This window comes from Gopherus flavomarginatus, chromosome 7 (genome assembly GCF_025201925.1).
Source record: "Gopherus flavomarginatus isolate rGopFla2 chromosome 7, rGopFla2.mat.asm, whole genome shotgun sequence".
Classification (NCBI taxonomy): Eukaryota; Metazoa; Chordata; order Testudines; family Testudinidae; genus Gopherus; species Gopherus flavomarginatus.
The window spans coordinates 58,786,542-58,807,347 of record NC_066623.1 but is presented as its reverse complement, the minus strand read 5'-3'; the positions used below and the strand labels follow the sequence as shown (position 1 = coordinate 58,807,347).

The window sequence follows — 20,806 nt, the reverse complement described above, 5'->3', positions numbered from 1 at the left end:
TTTTTTAAATAACCATTGATTGTTTTCCACCCTGATTTGAAGAAAAGGAAGAGACTTTGCTGCCATCCTATGCTACAGTTCTACAGGACTGGTATTAAGAATGTGGGGAGAAAGCTTTGCATAAGAGGTAAGACAGCTGTGAGATGGTTAATATTGCTCTGACCCACAGCATATAACATGGGAGCAGAAACCATGGACAAGCAGCACGCCCAACAAATCTACTGCACAGAAGGTAGATTTCTGAGGATCAATCATGATTCAGACCTGGTCAGCTGTCCAACAGATTCCTTGAAGTTGTATAACTCTTCTGTAATGTGCCTGTCCATTACTCGTTGTGCCATCATTTCTTTGTAAAGGTTTCTCATCTGTTGGGGGATTCGATCCAGCAGATTCACATACCTCTGCCTGTAATAGATAGAGACAGTAAACTGGGAAACTTGTCTTACCTTTCTAAGGCCTTGTCTACACCACAAAGTTGCAGCGCTGGTGAGGGAGTTATAGCGCTGCAACTTAGGAGGTGTACACATCTGCAGGGCATCACCAGCGCTGCAACTCCCTGTTTGCAGCGCTGGCCATACACCCGTTGAAACTCGGGTGTAGAGGATCCAGCGCTGGATCAGGTGTAAACACTCACCAGCATTTTTCTTGACCTCCGTGGAATAAACAGGTATCCCAGCATACCAGAGGAAGCCTCTCTGGTAATCAAGCAGGTCTCCTTCCCCGCAGTTTGCAGGGGGGTTCGGGGAACGCGAGAGCAAACTGCGGGGAAGCAAGTCTCCTTCCCCGCGGTTTGCTCTCGCGTTCCCCTAACCCCTGTGCAAGCAGGTCTCCTTCCCCGCGGTTTGCTCTCGCGTTCCCCTAACCCCCGTGCAAGCAGATCTCCTTCCCCGCGGTTTGCTCTCACGTTCCCCTAACCCCTGTGCAAGCAGGTCTCCTTCCCCGCAGTTTGCAGGGGGTTCGGGGAACGCGAGAGCAAACTGCGGGGAAGCAGGTCTCCTTCCCCGCGGTTTGCTCTCGCGTTCCCCTAACCCCTGTGCAAGCAGGTCTCCTTCCCCGCGGTTTGCTCTCGCGTTCCCCTAACCCCCGTGCAAGCAGATCTCCTTCCCCGCGGTTTGCTCTCGCGTTCCCCTAACCCCGTGCAAGCAGATCTCCTTTCCTGCGGTTTGCAGGGGGGTTCGGGGAACGCGACAGCACACCGCGGGGAAGGAGATCTGCTTGCATGGGGGTTCAAAAAACACCGGAGCAAACCGCTGGGAAGGAGACCTGCTTGCACGGGGGTTCAGGGAACACCGGAGCAAACCGCTGGGAAGGAGACCTGCTTGCAGGGGGGTTCGGGGAACACCGGAGCAAACCGCTGGGAAGGAGACCTGCTTGCAGGGGGGTTCGGGGAACACCGGAGCAAACTGCTGGGAAGGAGACCTGCTTGCAGGGGGGTTTGGGGAACACCGGAGCAAACCGCTGGGAAGGAGACCTGCTTGCACGGGGGTTCGGGGAACGTGAGAACAAACCGCGGGGAAGGAGACCTGCTTGCAGGGGGGTTCGGGGAACACCGGAGCAAACCTCTGGGAAGTAGACCTGCTTGCACGGGGGTTCGGGGAACGCAAGAACAAACCGTGGGGAAGGAGACCTGCTTGGGGGGGGGTGTTTGGGGAACACTGGAGCAAACCGCGGGGAAGGAGACCTGCTTCCCCGCGGTTTGCTCTCGCGTTCCCCTAACCCCCCTTGAAGCCGCCCAACGGCGCTGCAGTGTGGCCACATCTAACACCACTTGCAGCGCTGGTTGCTGTAAGTGTGACCACTCTGCAGCGCTGGCCCTATACAGCTGTACTAATACAGCTGTAACAACCAGCGCTGCAAAATTGTAGATGTAGACATACCCTGAGAATCACATCTGCTAATCCAGAATCTAATAGGAGGGTCCTCTTTCCACTGAGTATGGAAATTTCTATAATATAAACTTCCTAGCATTTGAAGCCAGGATTTTAACATTCTAGGATTATTCAGTTGTGTCAAATACAGGACCTCTGAGAGAATGGTGTAAGAACCTTGATCACAAAGGAGCTCTCAGCTATCCTACTCACAGCTTCTCCCACTAGACACCACTTATAGAGAACAGGGCAGCGGTGCGGAGGAGAGTGACAGTTAATTATTCTTAACATTCCTGGAGGCAACATGGTTTTATGAAATACCAGGCTAGTCAGAACACAGCCATAATCTGAAAGAGAACTCTGTGAATTCTCACCTAAGCTTAGAAAGCAGTTCTCCTCTCTCTGCACAATCCACACTGACCTGTCGAATCAGCTCATGGAACACTATGTTGTAAATGTTCTGCTCTGTCTTCAGCACCTCCAATACATTGTGCAACTGGCAAAAAACAAAACCAGGATCTTTGCAGGCTTTCTCAAGGAATTTACTCCTTGACAGCAATGACTTTGGGATAAAGGGATCCTGGATAAAGTTTGGTTTTAAAAAACAAAACCCTTGTGATAGATTTCTTTTTCAGAAGAAAATGGTAATGCAGAGTGAACTGGAGAAGGAGTCATTGTGCATGAGTTCAATAGTATGGTTTTCAAAAGTGCTCAGTACTGGCCTACCTCTGCTCCCATCAAAGTTGATGGGAGCCTTCGGTTAACTCCAATGGGAACAGTTAGGCAGATATTGAGTGCTTTTTAATGTCTCACCCTCTATGTCCAAATCTGCCCCATTTCTGTACATGGAAAGCCTGAAGACAGCCCTAAGATAGGGAGAGTCTCTGACATCCTGTTTCAAGCCTGGACAGGCTTCTGAAGGTCCAGTATTTAACATCTCCAGTCAATTTGCATCAGTAGTGTTCGGTCTCCTTTTGTAGTCACAATCAGGAGATTGGGAATCTGCTGCTTTAATTCTTTCACACTAGCCATTCAAAACACATCCCCTGTTGGCAACATTTGCACCAAGAAAGACCAACACCTAATGCCCTGGAGCCAACCTGTCACTCTTCATAAATCAGACGAAATCCCAAGAGGGTACCCTCAACAAGGAACAGTCCCCATTAGTAGTACCAGGATGAGAAGCAAGACCCACAGTAGCATATAGCATTAGAATTAAACAACTGGGAGACCCCTTAAATATTGCAGGGGATAAACTCTAGCGTAGAGGAGATATTATTTCTCAGGATTTTTACAAGACATTACCTGTGAAGGTCCTGTTATCCCAATTTGCTCATCATCTACTCCAGCCTTCTCCAGCATGGTGTCCATCACCTTCATCAGCTGGATGACCTCTAATCTCCCAGATGGTTTCCTAAAATTCCATGGTAGAAAAGAAGTGCCATTAGTTTATATAAAATGTTATAAGGTATTACATAGAAATTAAATCCATACTGTCACTTTTTCTAATAGCAACATGGTGCAGGGCAGTACTCACATGGATGGGAATAGCCGCAGTCTATTTTCACTATCTTCAAGTAGAGTTGTGTATTTACTGTAAAACAAACATAAATTTTAAAACCTGCCTCAGACAATATTCTGGCTTTGTTGTGGAATTCAGGACTGCCTCGAAAGTGCTGTATAAAATGTAAGCTCTGTGAGGAAGGGACTGCCCCTTTGTTACGTGTTTGTACAACACATAGCACAATGGATTTCTGGTGCATGTCGGGGGTGCTACCATAATACAAATAAATAAAAAAAGTATAACACACAATACTAATATTGTTATTAATATTACTTATATTAACATTATATATTCTGCCACTCAGAAGTCTGGGATTTAATTCCTAATCTCAATCTTTTATTCCCTGATGGAGAAAGAAGGAACAGAATATGAGACTCCAACAAATTTAAGGCATGGTGTTGAGGGTTTAAAAGGACTCTCTCTAGACTTCTTTGGTCAAGGTTTGGTGAACTCAATTCAAGCCTCACAGCCAGGAGGACTAAAAGGTGGAAAACCTGAGGGGGTAGCTTCAGGATTTCAACTGTGGCACTGAAGATCCGCTATGTAGGATGAGAGAATCTTTCTAGCTTTATTGCAGAATGCAGTTCTAAAAGGTAAATAGAGTGTAAAAAGACAGACACATTCCAATTAAACTCATACAAAAGCCAATAAAGACTTTAAGGAGTCTCTCAGCATTGCCCTCAAATGACAAGACTCGATGACCTCTTGAGGACCCTTCCAGTCCTATATGTCTGTAATTCTGTGGTCTCATTAGATTTCTACTGCCACATTCAGACCCAACCAGAAATACATTTGACAGCCCAATTCTTGAGAGGTAGTCAGAGGAATGAAAAAAAAAAAAAGAGAGGTTTAGCCCTCATTAGCCATCACACAGCAATGGATGCAAGAGCATTGCTCAGACAGCTCTGCAGGGACAGGTGTTGCCTAACATCTCTTCTGCAGCCGTTTTTCTAGATATGCTCTTAACACAACTGCTAAACCAGACTTTATATACTTTTCACCCCTTGATTAGGTTGCATATATTTGGCCAGTGTTCTTGGCCTTGTTACCTTGCCCTACTCTATAGTGCAAGGCAGGCCATTAAACCTTGAGGAGAATTCTCTGTAAATCATAGAAGCACTCACTCATCATAATACTCCAAGCCCAGGACTCCTTTGTTCTTCACAATGTGAAATTCTTCAGGGACAAGGCTATCTGCTACACTTGTCTGCGAAGGACAGAACGGAGACATCAGAACACGAAATGCGTTGGTAAAAGTTGTGCACAAACCCCCACTGTCCCCCAGAAGGGATATTTGTTGTGGTTGCTTAGAGAGCAAGCCTTATGCAGAAGCTTTCTGTATTGCTTTCCCATTTCTCCATGTATGAATTTAGAACCTAGATGACTGGTGCACTTCACAAATCTAAAATAAATGTAAATTAATGACATAAAATAAATGCGTGTATGAATTCCAACTGTGATATGGGAGGTTTTCTGCTGCTGAAGAAATTGTATTGCCACAAAAAAAGCAGTGAGTTATTAGATCAAAGGGTAACAGGGTAACAGATTAAAAGACTGTGCTGGGTGGGAAACCAGGCCTAAATCCAGCACGGACCAACATCAGCCAAACTCTCACAGAGTTAGAGCAATGCAGAGTGCAAATGAAAATTCGCCCCTAAATCTACACCTAAAGCTGGTTCAAATTTAAAATCTTTATAGCCACACCAAAATGGAAGGGTTCAAAATGGAAGCACAGCATTCTGTACAGTGATGCCTGCAAGACAGCTGTTGCCCCCACCCCCTCTTACAGTTAAGGTGGCTATATTATTGCTTACAATAATTATGGCCAGAAAAAGCTAGACCTGATAGAGTTTGAACTGAAATCCCACGAAACCAGAGCTCTTGCACCATTCTCTGCAGGCACTCCAGCTGAGACAGGCTGAAAGGGAGTAACTGAATTACACTTTCCACCATTCCCACAGTGACTATTATTATGAATATCTTGCTCTTAAACATACATTAATACCGGGAAAGGTAAAGAAGAATCAGCAGGGTTTCAGACTGGTGAAGAAATCTTTTGATCACTATGTTCAAGGGCTAATGAAATGAGAAAGATTTATCAAACTTTAGCACTCACAGCACTAGTCATGGATGAATCATAATGATGTGGTTCAGCTAAAGGGCTTGCTGGAGACACCTTTTGTCCATCTTCTTTTCCAGCTATGTCATATAGAAATGAGACATCCCTGAAGAAATAGAGGAAAGTGCTTGCTCATCACCAGGCACTCCACTTCTCTCCTAATGCTAATCACAATCTAAGGGGGGATTATGCTGTGCGTCCTGATGAAGGCTATACCTGGAATCTTGTCACACTTGGCCAATGAAGGGTGACACAGTGATATTTTTAGCCATCTTAATCATTTCATTGAAGTTGAATCTGCCAGGAACTACTGTCTGCAATAACACTGGTCAGGGGGTTGCTTTTCAGCCTTGTTGCCACTGATGTGCCAAAATATGTGTGTGTCTAATTTCTGGTAAGGACAGCATATGATTGGAACATTATCACTTCCCTGGCATGACTAATACAATGCTAAATTACAAGGAGCTGCCATAAGGCTATAGGAGATCTGCATCCTCTTCCAAATCTATTAAAGACAGGCAGGGCTTCCTCACAGCAATCCTGGATTATACATATGTGTGAGACTTAACTCCTGTGGAAAAGAGTAATTCCAAAAAGAAACCATATGACCTCAAAGGAAAACATCTTGCCCTGAAAAATCTCTCCAGATTGTTGGGCAGCACTTCCACTTGTTTATTTCCCAGCCAATACCTGAGTGTTTATCACAGTCATTAGACATGAAGAGTAGGGATGTTCCCAGCCCTCATCTTTCTCCACTTTCACCATCTCCCTTACCCCCAGTTTACATACCTTCCAGCTCCCGTCAAACAGATGGGATGGTCTATGAGGTATTTGAACTTGTTCCGGCGAATGGGATGTTGCCAGAGCCCATCTGGGACACGTGTGCTCCCCTGAAGAGCAAGCACAAATATTACTTCCCAGTGAAAACCCTACGGTCAAAGGTAGTCAAACAAAACCTACCTGTCATTCCAGGGTTACCTAAAGAACTGAGTCATCTATGCTGATGGCTGAAGAGAACAATACCATTGACTCAGAGTGAGAGAAAGAGAAACAGGGAGATATTACTAGGAATATTTACATAATAGAAGGCGAACAGCAAAATGGTCACTAACAATTTTACACAGATCACGTATAGGGTCCTCCATTTTTGCTTTTTACTGAATTTCCCTGAAAAATTCAGTATTGAGGCACAGGGTGCCTGCACAGAAGAGAGCAACCTCTGGTTGGTGACTGCTACAGTTGCACAGTGGGGCAGCCAGACAGGCAGGAAGTCTGGTCTCAGCAGCTGAGACCACCTAAGCACTGCAGCAACAGGCCCATAGGGAATGGAAGGCTGTCACCAGGCCCCCAGTTGGAGAGAGCCCCCTGCTGGCCCCAGCTGTTGAGTGCAGCCCCAAAGATGGACAGGGAGCCGAGTGATAGTCCCTCTCCATTTCTCCTGCTAACTGACTGGCCCTCTTCTCTATTTTCTGTTTTTTTGTGTTCTCTCATTCACCATTATTAATCCCGATAATTACCCAGAAAACTGTGAAGTTAATTTTTGCCACTGATTTTCACCCCTTTTTTTAATATGTGTACTAAACACCACTAACTTTCCTAGGAATTTTAAACAAAATAAAAGCCAGAAACAAAGGGCCCTAGTTATATAGCATACAGAGGGTCTGTTTGACAGGTTTCCATGAGTCCACATTAGGGCTTGGTTTATATAGTTCTGTGGTTTCAAACATTTTGGAGTTGTAGCCCCTTTTTCCCATTTATGACAGACTCTTGCCTACGACCCCATCTTGTCTTTTAACCCTGTTCATTGCTGTCACATATCACTCGGTAGTTCATCCATTTACTCTTTCTCTTTCCCATCTTCTTCCTTCTTCCCGCTCTCTGGCAGTGTTCTCTACAGGACCCTGTTCTCAATCCCTTTCTGCCATCCCTCCATACTCTCTCAGTCATTCTCCAGGGTTTGCTATCAACTCTATACTAATGACTTCCACATCTCCCTATCCATCTTCAATGTCTCTCCAATATCTCTCCCTGAACATCCAGCTGCCATCTCAACATGTCTCAGACTGGACCTCTGTGACACTCAGTACCACAAAGTAGCATGCTGGAACCCCGATATTCACCACTGCCACGTGATTATGATATGTTTTGTACAATGCGTGCCTTCTGAGGTATCATTTTAAAAGTCTTGATCTGTTGGACTGCAATATCCTGTTGAAATGTATATACTATAATTGAATGTGAAGTTATGAAGTATTGCTATATCTGTTACTGAGATATGTTGTGAGGTTGGAAAACATCCACAGCTGACCTTTCAGTAGTGTGACAAAGTCAGGCCGGCCAGCTGCAAAAGGGTGTTCCTATTGGGTTCCAGGGAGAATCCAGAGAGCCTAGAAACTCAAGTAATTACAGGGGCCAATGAAAAAAAAAACAAGAATGAGTGTGAAGGCCAAAGGGTCAAAAATAGGGAACCTGAAGGGGACACCAAGCAGAGAACCCTGGACAGCACTCACTGTTTATCAAAGCTGTCAAGGGAGCAAGGTGGATGTGGCCCAGCAGAACTCTGCCCAGATGTGTGAATGGAAGAAGGATCGGAATTAGGCCCTACAGTCGCAGAGAACCCCCTCAGCCAACATCCTCTCCCTGGAGTTCTAGACAGCCACCTTGGCCATTGCTAGGAGGAAGTTGATAAGGAGGTCCCGAGACTTTGTGGGGACATGGATGAGGTGTGCATATATAAAGAGGCGGGGGGAGAACTGCAGCCAAAAATGTAAAAGGAGGTCCAGGAGGAGCCATAAAAGGGGCTGAAACCTGCTGCACTAAAGGTAAAATGTGCAACAGGGTCTCCCTAATGCTGCAGAAGGGACAGGCTTCAAGGACAGGAGTGAACTATGTCAAATACACATCTGTGCTCACAGCTCCATGAAAGCAATACTGGGTTTACCATGGTGCCAGTGGCACCATGGTACTGGGCCCAAACTCAGAAGGGGCCCCATTGTCCGGACTTACTGCTCCAGCCTCCAGACCGATCCCCTGGCCAGCTGAGCTGGCCAGGAAAGCTGCCTCCACCCATGCTCCGCCTCACCTCTTCCCACCTCTGTTTTGCCCCAGCCACGCCCCCACTCCACCCCTTACCCTGAGCTACATCCCGCTGGTGAGTGCTGGGGGGCGGTTCCTCCTTGCCTCCAGTCCCAAGGCTGGCAGCCAGGAGAGCAGAGCGGAGCGGGCTGTGCCCAGGTCACTCCACTTCCTGCCGCCCCGTGAGCGCGGGGTTGGGCCCGCCCTGCAATCACCAGGCGACAGGAAGTGGAGCGACCTGGCCCCAACCCATTCCGCTCTGCCGGCTCCCAGCCGCTCCACTGCCTTGTGCTGGGGGGCGGTTTTCCCCCTGCCCTCCCAAGCCTACTCCTACTCCTGCCCCCCATAGACCTTGGGCACAGCCTCCACGCCTGCAGAGGCCTGGGTCCAGACCCCCTTCCCCCTGAGGCCTGGGTCCAGCCGACCCCCTACGGGGGGATTGCGTAGGCACCACAATGTCTAGGGACAGCCCTGATAGGCCCCTCCAGGCATGTAGGTCGTGAAGGAGCCTGGCTGGGGCAGGCCGGGCTCCCACTCTGTCCTGACTGGTTGTGCTGCTTCCGAGGGCCAGAGGGATCCCTGACCAGCCACAGCAGTGCTGCAGGCTCAGCCCATGCATGGACATAGTCAATTCCAGCACGCTGGTGAGTGTGACTGGGGGGCAGGAAGGATGTGGGGGAGTGGGTCTCTGGATGGGCTGGGGGAGGGGCACTGGGCAGTGGGGGTTCTGTGTGGGGTATTCCTGGGGGAATTAAAACAGATCCCCTGCACATTTCTTTGCTGCCCTCAAAAGTGACCAAGAAGCAAAGGGAGGAGGTGGGTGGCAGCTGAGAACACCCGTGGGCTTAGTTTGGGGGGCACTGCCCCCAAACAGAGGCAAGGCGTGGGGATACACAGAGTCACGTGCCACTGCCTCACCCCATTTCCGCAAGCGCAGAGCTGCCCGGCTGAAAAAAGAGGGTGCTGCTCAGAAGATGCCACTTTCTGGGTCCTAGTTCTGGTAGAGCTCCCCTGCTGTGTGCCATCCTGTTTTCTGTACAACAGTGAGTGCCTATGGTGGGGAAAGGCAGGCTGGGGCTGGGGCTAGGGGGAAAGAGGCAGGGAGGAAAGAAGCGGGTGGGGTAGGGAGGAGATGGAGCAGTGGGGAAGGGGCATGCGATGGGGAAGAGAAAGGGATGGGGGAAGCAGAGGCAGGGGGAAAGCTGGACCCCAGCATGTGGTATCCCCTTGGCAGAAGCTGGAGCTTCCCTGTTAAGCAGGCCCACTGAACCCTCACCCTGACAAGCCCCCACTTTCCCTGCATCTGCACCACCCCAATGAGCCCCCCCAACACCCTCCCCACTGAGCCTCAACCACCTACACCTGGATCCTCTACAGAGTCGCATTGCCCCAGCACCTGGAACCCCTCAATGAGCTTCTGTGCATCCAGATCTCCCATTGAGCAGGCCGCCCCCAGACTGCCCCACAGAGAAATCTCTTACCTCCACCTGGATCCCTCTACACTAAGTCCCTCTGTACTTGGATCCTGCTGCCAGGCTGAGCCTGCTCACCCACACCTGGTGCACCTGGCACAGAGGAAAAGGGCCCCAGGGTGTTTCTGGGGCAGGCCTGGCCCTTGCACTGTGTCAGGGTTGGGTGAAACCTCACTGCCAAGTCCCTGTCCCGTGGTGGGGTGCAGGAAGGCTGCAGGGTAATCTCCCACCTCCATGCAACCAATGGCCTGTGCTCCCCACTGCCATGTTGGAGCCTCCACATTTAATTTATTGAGGGATAGCTCAGTGGTTTGAGCATTAGCCTGCTAAACCCAGGGTTGTGAGTTCAATCCTTAAGGAGGCTACCTAGGAATCTGGAGGAAAATCAGTACTTAGTCCTGCTAGTGAAGGCAGGGGCTGGACTCGATGACCTCTCAGGGTCCCTTCCAGTTCTCTGAAATAGATATATCTCCATATATTACAAAATACTGTGCATAGAATTTTTTATTTTTTGGTGGAAAATCCCCCCAGGAATATGGGGTGCTGTGCAGCTGTGATGGTGGGACTGTGAGGAAGGTGGTGGGCAGTGGGGAGGTCCATGGGCAGGGGGCGCTAGGCAAGTGGTGTGGTGTGCAGGGTGCTGTGCAGTTGTGGTGGGAGGCCAGCAGGGGAGGTCTCTGGGAGGGGTGGGGGCTGGGCATAGAGATCTGTGGTGGAGATCTCTGGATGAGAAGGTGCTGGGCAGGGAGTGTGGTGTGGTGCAAGCCTGCCCTCATGGGGAAGGGGCATGCTGGCAGCACAGGGCTGGGCAGGCCAGTGTGTGTCTGGCAGCTGCAGGTTTGCAAACAGTGGCCTCCTGATGGGCTGCACGGAGCAGGGCTGCTCCCACCGCACTGTGCCTCATTGCCCTCAGCCCGCCCTTCACTCTGGAGACTGACCATCCCACCCCTTTGCACCTTACTCCATGGGGGCCCACAAATATTTTTGGCGCTGGGCCCACAAAAAGTTAATCCGGTCCTGCATGGAGGAGCCATCAGCTGATATTCCTAGATGGCTGCGGGACTAGGATGGAATATAGGCTGGCCCACCGGGGTTCCTCACCCTTGACAGATGACATTAAGTCCCACCATTTGGTATCTGGGTGGGACACGAGGGTGAGGAAATGGAGAGTATAGAGCATGAGCGTGTGCAGATGTGCCCTTGTCGTGGTTTGAAAGCTAACTAGATGCAGGTCATGCAGCCAGCTCGAGGTTTAAGAGTGGGATGGCCAAGTAGGCTCATGGAACAGGGCCTGATAAGAAGATCCAGAGGGCCCGGGGTGGGTGAGGAGCAACCTCCCTGACGACCTGCTCAAGGTAAGCTTGAGAGGCGGGAGACAAGGCTGCCCTCACCTCCTGAAGTAAGTGCCAGGGAGTAAGAAGGGTGGAGAGCCCCATATGCTGAGTTAGCATCAGGGGATCGACTCAGTCTCCTCAGTTGTAGTCCAGGAGGTCTCCGATCCTGGTGACTCCTCCAGGACCACCTCTGGTGCACCAAGGGGGACTCTGCCACCTGCACACTGAGTTGGGGATTGTGTAGCTGGGGCTCTGCGAGGAGATCTACCCCCTCAGCGGCTGCCATGGACCTGGTTGCCGAGACCAGCTTCCAGGTCTGGAGGAGGTCGTGGTAGAAGAACAGCAGCCCGGAGAGGTCTCGCGGAAGACATCTCGAATGGAGATAAAAGAGCTGCCAGTCATATTGGAGCCCTCGGAAGTGGAGCAGGTAGGCGTGCACCTGAGTGCTCCACTCCAGACTCTGTGCACCATAAAGAAGTCTCTGCAGGGCCTGAAGGCAGAAGACATGGACTTGAGTGTGAAGGTAGATCAGACCTTTCCTCCCTCCTCCATGGGAAGACTCAAGACCCCTGCAGAGACCCAGTGCAATCCTGGCCAAAAGAACTCCAGAACTATCTTCTAGAGGTGGGCCAGGAAACCTGGGGCCAGGATCAGGGTATTGAGCCGGTGCTGGGGCATGGATAGGACCAGCTGGTTAAGCACCACTGCTCTCCCTCACAGAGAGAGCTACCAGAGCAGTACTGTCCATCTCAACAGCCGCTCACCCACCCTGCCCTCCACATCCTGCCATTTCTCCAGAAAAGGAGAGAAGGATGTGTGGCGGAAAGATAAATGCTGAGATAGAGCAGTGGACCCGTGCTCCATCGAATGGTTTAAAGTGCAGGTGGGAGGGAGCTCATCTGTCACCCGTCCCCGACCTACAGGCCAGAGCTCTTGACCCAGTTAACTCAGGCAAAGGAGGCTGCTGAGTAGATTGCCTGGCAGGCCTCTACCCACACCAGATCACCTGGGTCCTGGACCACAATGAGCACATCATCAGCGTACACCCATGGGACCGGCCACAACTGAGGCTCTTGGAGCACCAACTCTGTCAACTTCCAGTGGAGGAGACAGAGGAAGAGCTCGATCACCAGAGAATACAGCTGGGCCAACAGTGGACACCCCAATGTACCCCTCGCCCGAAGCTGACTGGTTCAGTCAGGGTCCAGTTGAGCCTGACCAAACACTTCACAGAGGCCCTGCAGCCAAAAGCTTACAGAGTGCCCAGGAGATACACGGAGTCCATCCTGTCAAATGCTTTTACTGGTCCAGGGACAGGAGGGCTAATGACAGACTATCCCTACACCTGAGCTCCAAGAGGTCCTGGACCAAAGACAGGTTTTCGAAGATGGAACGGCCCGAGATGGTGTAGGTCTGGTTGGGATGGACCATGTCCCCCAGCATGGATTCCAGGTGCAGCGAGATGGCCTTCGCTACGACTTTACAGTCTGTGCTGAGGCGCAAGATGGGATGCCAATTCTGAAGGTCACGGGGGTCCCCCTTCTTTGGTAGCAAGGCGAGCATGGCTCACCTGCACGACAGGGGGAGGACCCTGCTCTCCAAGGACTCGGCCCAGACGGTGACGAGGTCCAGGACAAGGACATCCCAGAACACATGGCAGAACTCCACGGTCAGCCCACCCATGCCTGGAGATTTATTAGTGAGCATGACATGGAGGGCTTCTGAGAATTCAGCTAGAGTGAGAAGCAGCTCCAGCCAGTCCCGGTCGCCTGTGCTGACTGTCGGGAGTTCATTCCAGAGCACTCTGCAAGCATCAGCGTTGGTCAGATCCAGAGAGAAAAAACTGAAATAGAAGGCCCTGGCCCTTCCACACATCTCCTCTGGATCTGTGAGGGGGGTGCTGTCCTCTGCCAAAAGGCAGGTGACGTGTTTCTTGGCCCCCCTCTTTTTCTCCAGGGCACAGAAAAAGCGGGAGCCACAATCCATCTCCCAAAGGAGACGGATGTGGGATGAATGAACAGCCCCAAGTTTGATCAACCTTAAGGGCTCAGAGCTCCTCTAGCTTCTCCTGGCAAGTTCCACAGAGGGATGGATCCCCAGGGCTGGTGTCCAGGAACCTCTTCAGCTCCAAGACCTCCTGCTCCAGCTGCTCTATCACCACATCCCTCCGCCGACAGGCGACCCAGGTATAGTCAAGACAAAAGAGCCGGGTACATACCTTCCCCACATCCCACCATCGCTGCGCCGAGGGAAAGGCACACCTCTGCCCTCACCAAGCCAGCCAGAATTCCTGGAAGGATGCCACGAAACCCACATCCTCCAGAGGTTATTGTTAAAATGCCAATAGGCTGGTCCTGGTCTCTCTGAAGTGAGAGAGGCCGTCACGGCCACCAAATGGTGGTCCGAGAATAGGGCCAGCCAAACTCTGGAGACATGGTCCCGTGAGAGATGATGATGAGATCGATAAATGCGGTCCAACCGGGAGTGGCACGACTGATCTTCCTCCACTCGGACATAAGTAAAGGTAGACTCATCGTCCAGGTGGTGGTCGTGCCAGACGTCCACCAGGGAGTGACGGTCTACGATCTCCCAGAGGACATCCGCAGAGGCTGGGCACTGCTCGATTCCTGGGCACTGCTCGGCAGAACGAGAGGACGTGACGGAGGGTGGGGTCGTTACAGCTTAGTGGGAGAAGACAAATCACTGACCAGGGCTTTCCCAGGTGGAAAGAAAAGGCAAAAGGGCAGCATTGGGAAGGAAGAGCAGGATGGAAGTGAAAACCACCCATATGCTCAGGCCCTCCAAGGGCTTGAGGCAGACATACATGCCCCCCAATGCCAGGCCCCTCCTCACTGCCTCCTGGGCAGTGGCCTTCGATGCCAGGAAGAAGACTACCTTCCCATACATCTTAGAGACTGCCACCATGGCCTTGGGCCCCATCACCCTTGCCAATGCCCACATGTAGATTTCTACTTGGGGCAAGGCGGGCACCAGGAGGCAGCGGATGCTGTGCTTTTTGATTAGGGTGAGAAAGGGGCCCCGGCTGCCAGGGATGGAAACGGAGGCAGTGGCCAGGTTAGATGATGAGATGGCAAGTGGAGCAGCTGTGGCCACCTGGGCTTATGCTCTAGGGGGCCAAGAAAGGGATGCTCCCAAAGCTGGTGGAGAGGATGGAAGGGAAGAGGCAGGTTGGCTGCAGCCGATGGTGGGGCCATGGCAGAGGGGACAGCCCCTACCATGGGGGGGTTGGCCTTCCGGGCACAGCTTTTCCCCTCTTTTTCCCCTGTTCCTTTCTACCAGCTGTGGGGGGTCCCCTAGAATTGGAGGAGACAGAAGGCCTGGCAGCAACAGGGTCCACATCTGTGCCTGCCGCTGCCGATGCCCCAGCAGGGGCAATGACAGGTCTGGCAGCAGTGGTCGAGAGGGTTGCCACAGAGACAGATGGGAGGGGCAGGCGGAGGAGGGGCAGCAAGGTCAATCCAGGGGGCCCCACCCACTGTTCCCCTCACCATACTTGGTGGGGATGGGGATGAGCACTGAAGGGGGAGGCGAGAGGCCAAACCACACCTCCCCACTAGGCTGCAGGCAGGGGAGAAGGGTACCATAAAAGTGAGGGTACAGGGGCACCAATCAAGGCATGGGAGGGGGAGCACAATCACTGCCATGAGATGGGAAAACTGGCTCCTTCAGCCGCACTGGAAAGGGGAAGGACTACAATATCAGAGGATGGTGCATTGTACAGTGGGACTCAACATGAAGGGGGAAGGGCCATAAGAATGTGGGGGGGGACAAGCGTGCACAGAATGAAGGGGCTGGACAAGGATGGCAGCAGAAGGCAAGGGGAGAAGGGCTAGGCTTACAAACCAACAAACTCCTAGGGACTGGGTGGGGCAGGCAAATAAACAGAAAAACTGCTGGGGGGATGCAAATACAGGCAGAAAGGGAAAAGGGCAAACTGCTGCAGGGAGGCGGCTAGGCAAAGCAGAGGGTGGGAAGGTCCACCAGCCAAAGCAGCAGAGGAAGGGAGGGCCGGTCCAAGGGCAGGGATCAGGCAGCCAGGCAAGCAGGAGAGACTCCATAGGTGGCAACAGAAACAGAGATGGGGAAGCAGGCCAGCAGGGCCCCCCAAGGAGCGGCAGAAGCAACCAGGGTGACCACTAGCTAGTGAGGCAGCAAGAGGGGGCTGGCCCAGACCAAGACTGAGGGTACTGTGCACCTAGCAGCAGTAGCTCTGCACCCACACAACAGTGGTGTCCTATTGAAATTCCAGGGAAGTGGGTAGGTGTAAGCTCTAGAACGTTAAAGATCCTCTTCCCTATCAGCTGAGAAGGGGTTACCTCAGGTCAATTAGGATTAGCTGAGAAGAGGTTACCTTGGGTTAATTAGGAACAATGAATCCAATTAAGGGCTTCCTGAGACCTTTTAAAGCCCCTCCTTATGTCCCAATTCCTCCCCCACCAGGCCACACTGGCAGGTAGAAAATAAGCATCTCTAGGAGGAGAGGTTGTGCTCCTTCTCATAGGGGAAACAGACAAGCCTGAGCACCTACTAGGGGAAGGACTGACTCCCCAGGGCAAACCACAGGATGATACCCCTCACCAATGAGGAGGCTGGGGAGGGTATCTCCCTTTGTATTGGTGTCTGGTGAAATAGTACCTTCTGTTTGTTGTAGATCTAAGGGTGATCCTACCAAGAAAATACGGCCAAAGGAATACAGAGTGGGGGAGACGAAGACTGCCCCAGTGCAGCAGACTGTGGTAAATCAACCCCTGGCCCGTCTTGCCAAAGGGAGAAGTGCTGAGGCTGGTGAGACAAAGAAGGTGCCTTACAACTGTAGGGACAGAGGAGCAACTATCATTGGCCAGACAAGTGTTGATGGCCCATCAAGAATAATCCACTATCCCAGAAACTCCACACAGAGGACACCTAGGCAATGAGGGCAGCCTGACCCACATCACAGCAATTATCTTTCCAGCAGTTGGAAGAAAGTACAAAAGAGGGACAGTGACATCAACACTTGGCCTCTTTTCTCTCCCATCTCAACACCCGGAAGATCATCCGAAAGACACGGACTTTGAATTGAACTGTGTATTGAGAACTGAGCTGCTTGTAACATTTATTAGGTTTACTGATTCAAATTTTGCTTAGTCTGTAGAATTTAGATTGTGAATTTATTTTCATTTCTATGTAACCAACTTTGATCTCTATGCCTGCTACTTATAATCCTTTAAAATCTCTTTCTGTAGTTAATAAATCTGTTTTATATTTTATCTAAAACTGTGTGGTTTTGGTTGAAGTACAATGAGAAATTTCAGTTCAGGTTAAAAGTGCTGTTGCATGTCCACTACTCTTGTCGGACTGGTGAACTAATTAATCAGCTTGCACTGTCCAAGGAAGTCTTAAGCAATGTAACAGTATATATCTAGGATACAAGGCTGGAGTCTGGGGTGATTGGCTGGTGCCTCTCTCTGTTTGCCTCTCTCTGTATGAGTCATGAATAGCTCAGGGAACATTCATGCAATTTAGCTGGGTGTGGGGCTCCATATGCTGAAGGCTGAGTGATGACAGCACCTGGAGAAGTTCTGCTGTTTGTCACTGGCAAAGCATTTTGAGCCTGCACTGTCTCTCACAAGTTAAGGGAGCACAGTGATCCCACAGTTTCAGGTTATACTCCAGGGATCCTGTCACAACTTTCCAAGTCTCTCCTCCCCTTTTTATGTTACTGTTAACATCACACACATCCTCCTTATTCTCAAAGCTTGCAATACTATGGTCATCTTCTAGTTCTCTTCCTACATCTTCCCTCACATAACTAACCTTGCCTTTTTGTCAGCTATAGTACCTCCAGAATTTGCCCCTTCAGGAGCCCCCTTGCCAAGATTTCAGTCAATGCACTAGTTTCCTCCTGCGTTAAACACTATAATCTCCTACTCTCTCACCTCCCAATCTTGCCATTTATAGTTCATCCAGAAGGCTTGTCCAACAGAGTACTGCAGTGTACCCTTTCATGTCTTTAGGCTGAGGCAGGAATGATGGTTTTGACTGGCACAGTAACCAATTGTGAAGCTTTATGCATGTTATGATGCTATACAAATTATAAATAAAATAAATCAAAATAGTAATAAAGTTTCCAAGAAGTAGAAAAGATCAAAACAGCAATCTAACTAGTTTCCATATAGCTCTGTCACCAGAAAAAGCCAGGACTAATATAGACAAAATAGTTATCTAATATTTTAGTGGCACTAAAGTGTGCTAGCCACTTTATGGTAATTAAATGACAAATTCCATTTCAAATAGCTTAAAATCCATATAAGGTTGTTGTAATTAGAACATAGGTGTAATATAAGTTTAACAAGTTTATGGATCCATTGAAACAAGTCACTTCTAGCCAAGAGAAACAGAAAAGACCCATTAAATTCACTTAAACTTTTAGCTGCTGGAATAAAAACACGCTGCACTAAAGAATTCCTTTAACTTTTTGATAGCACCGCTGGATACTGTGCTGGTATAGGTCTAAATGGGACAACTCTGGGCAGGTCTTATCCTGAAGAGGAAAAGACACTACCTAGGATAATGTACGTACCTTGAAGTCTTTTGCACTTTTGTTTTTCTTGAGGGGTCTTAAGTATTCAGGGCTATAGGCACTACTGGCAGCAGAAGTCAGAGCTAGAAGGATCTCTTTTGGGATGAAATCGCACTGTAGGGAAGTAGGAAGAGGCCCTGAACAGTCCAGCATACTTGATTTGTTTCTTAGCTGAGGGAGCTCTGGAAAACAGCAGGAAAAAAACCCCAGATACTGTTACACTTTGCTGGGGAGGGAAACATTGTTTTCAAAACAATATGGTGAGCTGGCCTCATTTTCATGTATTTTTGAATAGATCTTTATTAAAGGATCACCTTATCCCATCATTATGAATTAGCCCCCACAGAAATAGCTCTCCAACATGAGCCCATTGTAAACCCACTGCTGTGGCTCATCTGCAGGCAGTGCTACTGCTACTTGTTCAGTATCTAGCAATCGGTTTTCTGTGAGAATTTCAGAATCGGCACAAAAGGCATCAAACTGCTGCTATCTGCAGAGTTATTTTACGTATGGTAGTACAGTATGCACACATTCAAGCGCACTCACAGAGGATGAGCATCCTAAATTCACCATTCCTTTGGCGGTGCTCTGAGGTGTTGGATTATATTAGAGACCTGCAAATCAGTGGATATTTGCTTTGTATCTGTGGATCATTTTTGTGGATTGAATGCTGATACAAATGTTGTATCCACTCAGTGTTCTAATTATTCAAACCACAGATGTAAATATAAGAGGCATGTGACCCACCTCAATACAGTGAATACATAAAAACAAGAAGGTACTCCCAACTGCATTCTCCTGTTATCAACCTCTTACTATGGATTGCTAGGAGGTCAATTTTCTGCAAAAATGATGGTGACTGAGACATTTGTGAATCACTATTAAACAACGCCCTATATGCAGTTTATACAGTATCATCCGGTCCCCAGATGAGATTTACCTGCACTTCTACTGCTGACAGGTACCAGAGATAAACTACTTTTCATTTTTCTGCCCTCTGGTTTGGATGCAGATGGTGGCCCAGGAACAGGCATTTGATTGAGGGACATGGTGAGTGGTTTACTATTCATTTATTCAAGTAATTTTCAATTATGAAATAACCTGCAAGCAAAATTAAATCAATATTTATGGAAATAAAACTTTTCTGTATGGTACAAGGAGAGTCAGGAACCAGACACGGTGCTTTGCATCCAAAATTTTTTGTGCATATATATATTTTTTGTAAAAAGCTTGGTTTTAATATTTAACATGAAGCAGGCACAAACCATTTCACATACATTTGTGAGTACACTGAATTGAGCTCTAGTATCTATTTTGCAATTCACTTTTTCATCACTTATTTCCAGTGCCAAACCAATCTACTGTCAAACCCTTGCTTTGTAAAATTATTAGAATGAGTGACAAACTGTGCTCCTCCATCAACACCAGTGCTTTATCCTCCCATTCATATATGTGCTTTCCATTTGTTTCCAATTTGTGTTGGGAGTAAAACATTTATCAAAATAGTTGCCTTTATTACCTGCATGACACCACAATGCTTGTGTTGGACATATCTGAACTGTATTGCAATTACCTCCATATTTATTGCAAAAAAATCTAGTCTCTCCCATTTCACCCATCATATTCTGAATTTTATGTCTTGATATCTAATTGGATGCATTTAATATATTTTCACAAGCACTCACTTGGAAAGCCCATTTTTACTAGCTGCAAATACACATCGTTTTTGCGAAGTCAAACAACATCTCATGTTAGCCTTCCTTTGATCTGGTCACCAATAGCAATACAAATAATTAGATCAGTAAGTGGCATGTTAATTACCCCTGTGCCTTAGCCTTATCATGGGATGATAACAGCATCCCCGGGCAAGTGACTGGAAAGCAGATTTGCCTTTCCACTGATATGCTGGCGTGGCGTGGATCAAGGTATCCTTGATCTTTCTGCCTGACACATCAGCAGACCCCTTCCCTGCTCCCCGCAGAGTATCCTCCATGCCCCCGCGCCGGCCGCACACTGTGGAAGGTTCCTCCCGCTCCAATGTCCCGCAGGCGCCCCTGGGTTCAGCCCGCCCAGCCCGAGGGGTTCAGGTGGTTTCTCGTCGCGTGCAGCCGGCAGGCACAGGAGACGCCGTGCACCGCGCTGTCAGCCGGCGGGGGACAGGCTGCACCGTGCCCCGGACAGCATCACACCGGCCCCCAGAGGCAGGGCCGGACACGGGCCAACAAGCATCTTCATTCACCCCCCGCCCGAGCTCGGCCCGTGGCAGGCGGCAGCGAGCTGCCCCGCTTGAAGGGACAGGCTGAGGGGGCGCAACCCCCCCGCCCCGCCAGCACCTCGGGTCCCCCCGGGGTACGAGCAGCTCCCCGTGCAGTGACACCCCCCTCCCGCGGCCGAGCCAGCGGGGCCCGCCCACAGGAGTCCCGCCGGGGTGATACTGACAGCGGGCAGGACGCCGTTTACCAGCTCACAGTAGCACCCGCACGTCCCCTTTAGTTTGTTGCTATGGAAACGCAGGGCTTCTCCTCCATAGCTGTCTGACTAGCGCCTGGTGAGGTAGAACTCCCCCTCCGCGGAACCTCCTTCCCGCGCCTGGGCCTCCTGACCGACGCCCAGCTTTGGCATTGCGACCTGGACAGCCGGGAAGGGGGCGGGAGCCGAAGGAGGATTTGATCAGGCGGTGGCTTAGCCACCTCAGCAAATCCACTTTCCCTCAGGGCCTTGGTGCCGGCTCTACAGTGTGCGCCGCGGCACGCGCCCCTGCCTCCCGTGTTAAAAAGTGAGCTGCATGAGT

General features: G+C 49.9%; 1 protein-coding gene and 1 long non-coding RNA gene across 2 annotated transcripts in view; one reads left to right on the top strand and one right to left on the bottom strand.

Moving 5' to 3' along the window:
- The window catches only part of AXDND1 (axonemal dynein light chain domain containing 1), a 59,195-nt gene extending 38,602 nt beyond the window's left edge, over positions 1 to 20,593 (bottom strand). The window contains exons 1-10 of the mRNA XM_050963452.1: positions 20,476 to 20,593; positions 18,956 to 19,116; positions 18,016 to 18,197; positions 6,341 to 6,441; positions 5,549 to 5,657; positions 4,557 to 4,639; positions 3,406 to 3,462; positions 3,174 to 3,282; positions 2,243 to 2,364; positions 265 to 405 (exon numbers count right to left, since the gene is read on the bottom strand). Of these exons, the coding sequence (XP_050819409.1) occupies positions 265 to 405; positions 2,243 to 2,364; positions 3,174 to 3,282; positions 3,406 to 3,462; positions 4,557 to 4,639; positions 5,549 to 5,657; positions 6,341 to 6,441; positions 18,016 to 18,197; positions 18,956 to 19,085 (1,034 nt within the window). The 5' untranslated portion in view covers positions 19,086 to 19,116; positions 20,476 to 20,593. The remainder of the gene's footprint in view (positions 1 to 264; positions 406 to 2,242; positions 2,365 to 3,173; positions 3,283 to 3,405; positions 3,463 to 4,556; positions 4,640 to 5,548; positions 5,658 to 6,340; positions 6,442 to 18,015; positions 18,198 to 18,955; positions 19,117 to 20,475) is intronic.
- Positions 8,689 to 16,709, top strand: LOC127055921 (uncharacterized). The gene is made up of 2 exons (XR_007775662.1): positions 8,689 to 9,270; positions 16,105 to 16,709. It is a non-coding gene; the product is annotated as an uncharacterized LOC127055921 (long non-coding RNA).
- Positions 20,594 to 20,806: the final 213 nt, after the last annotated feature.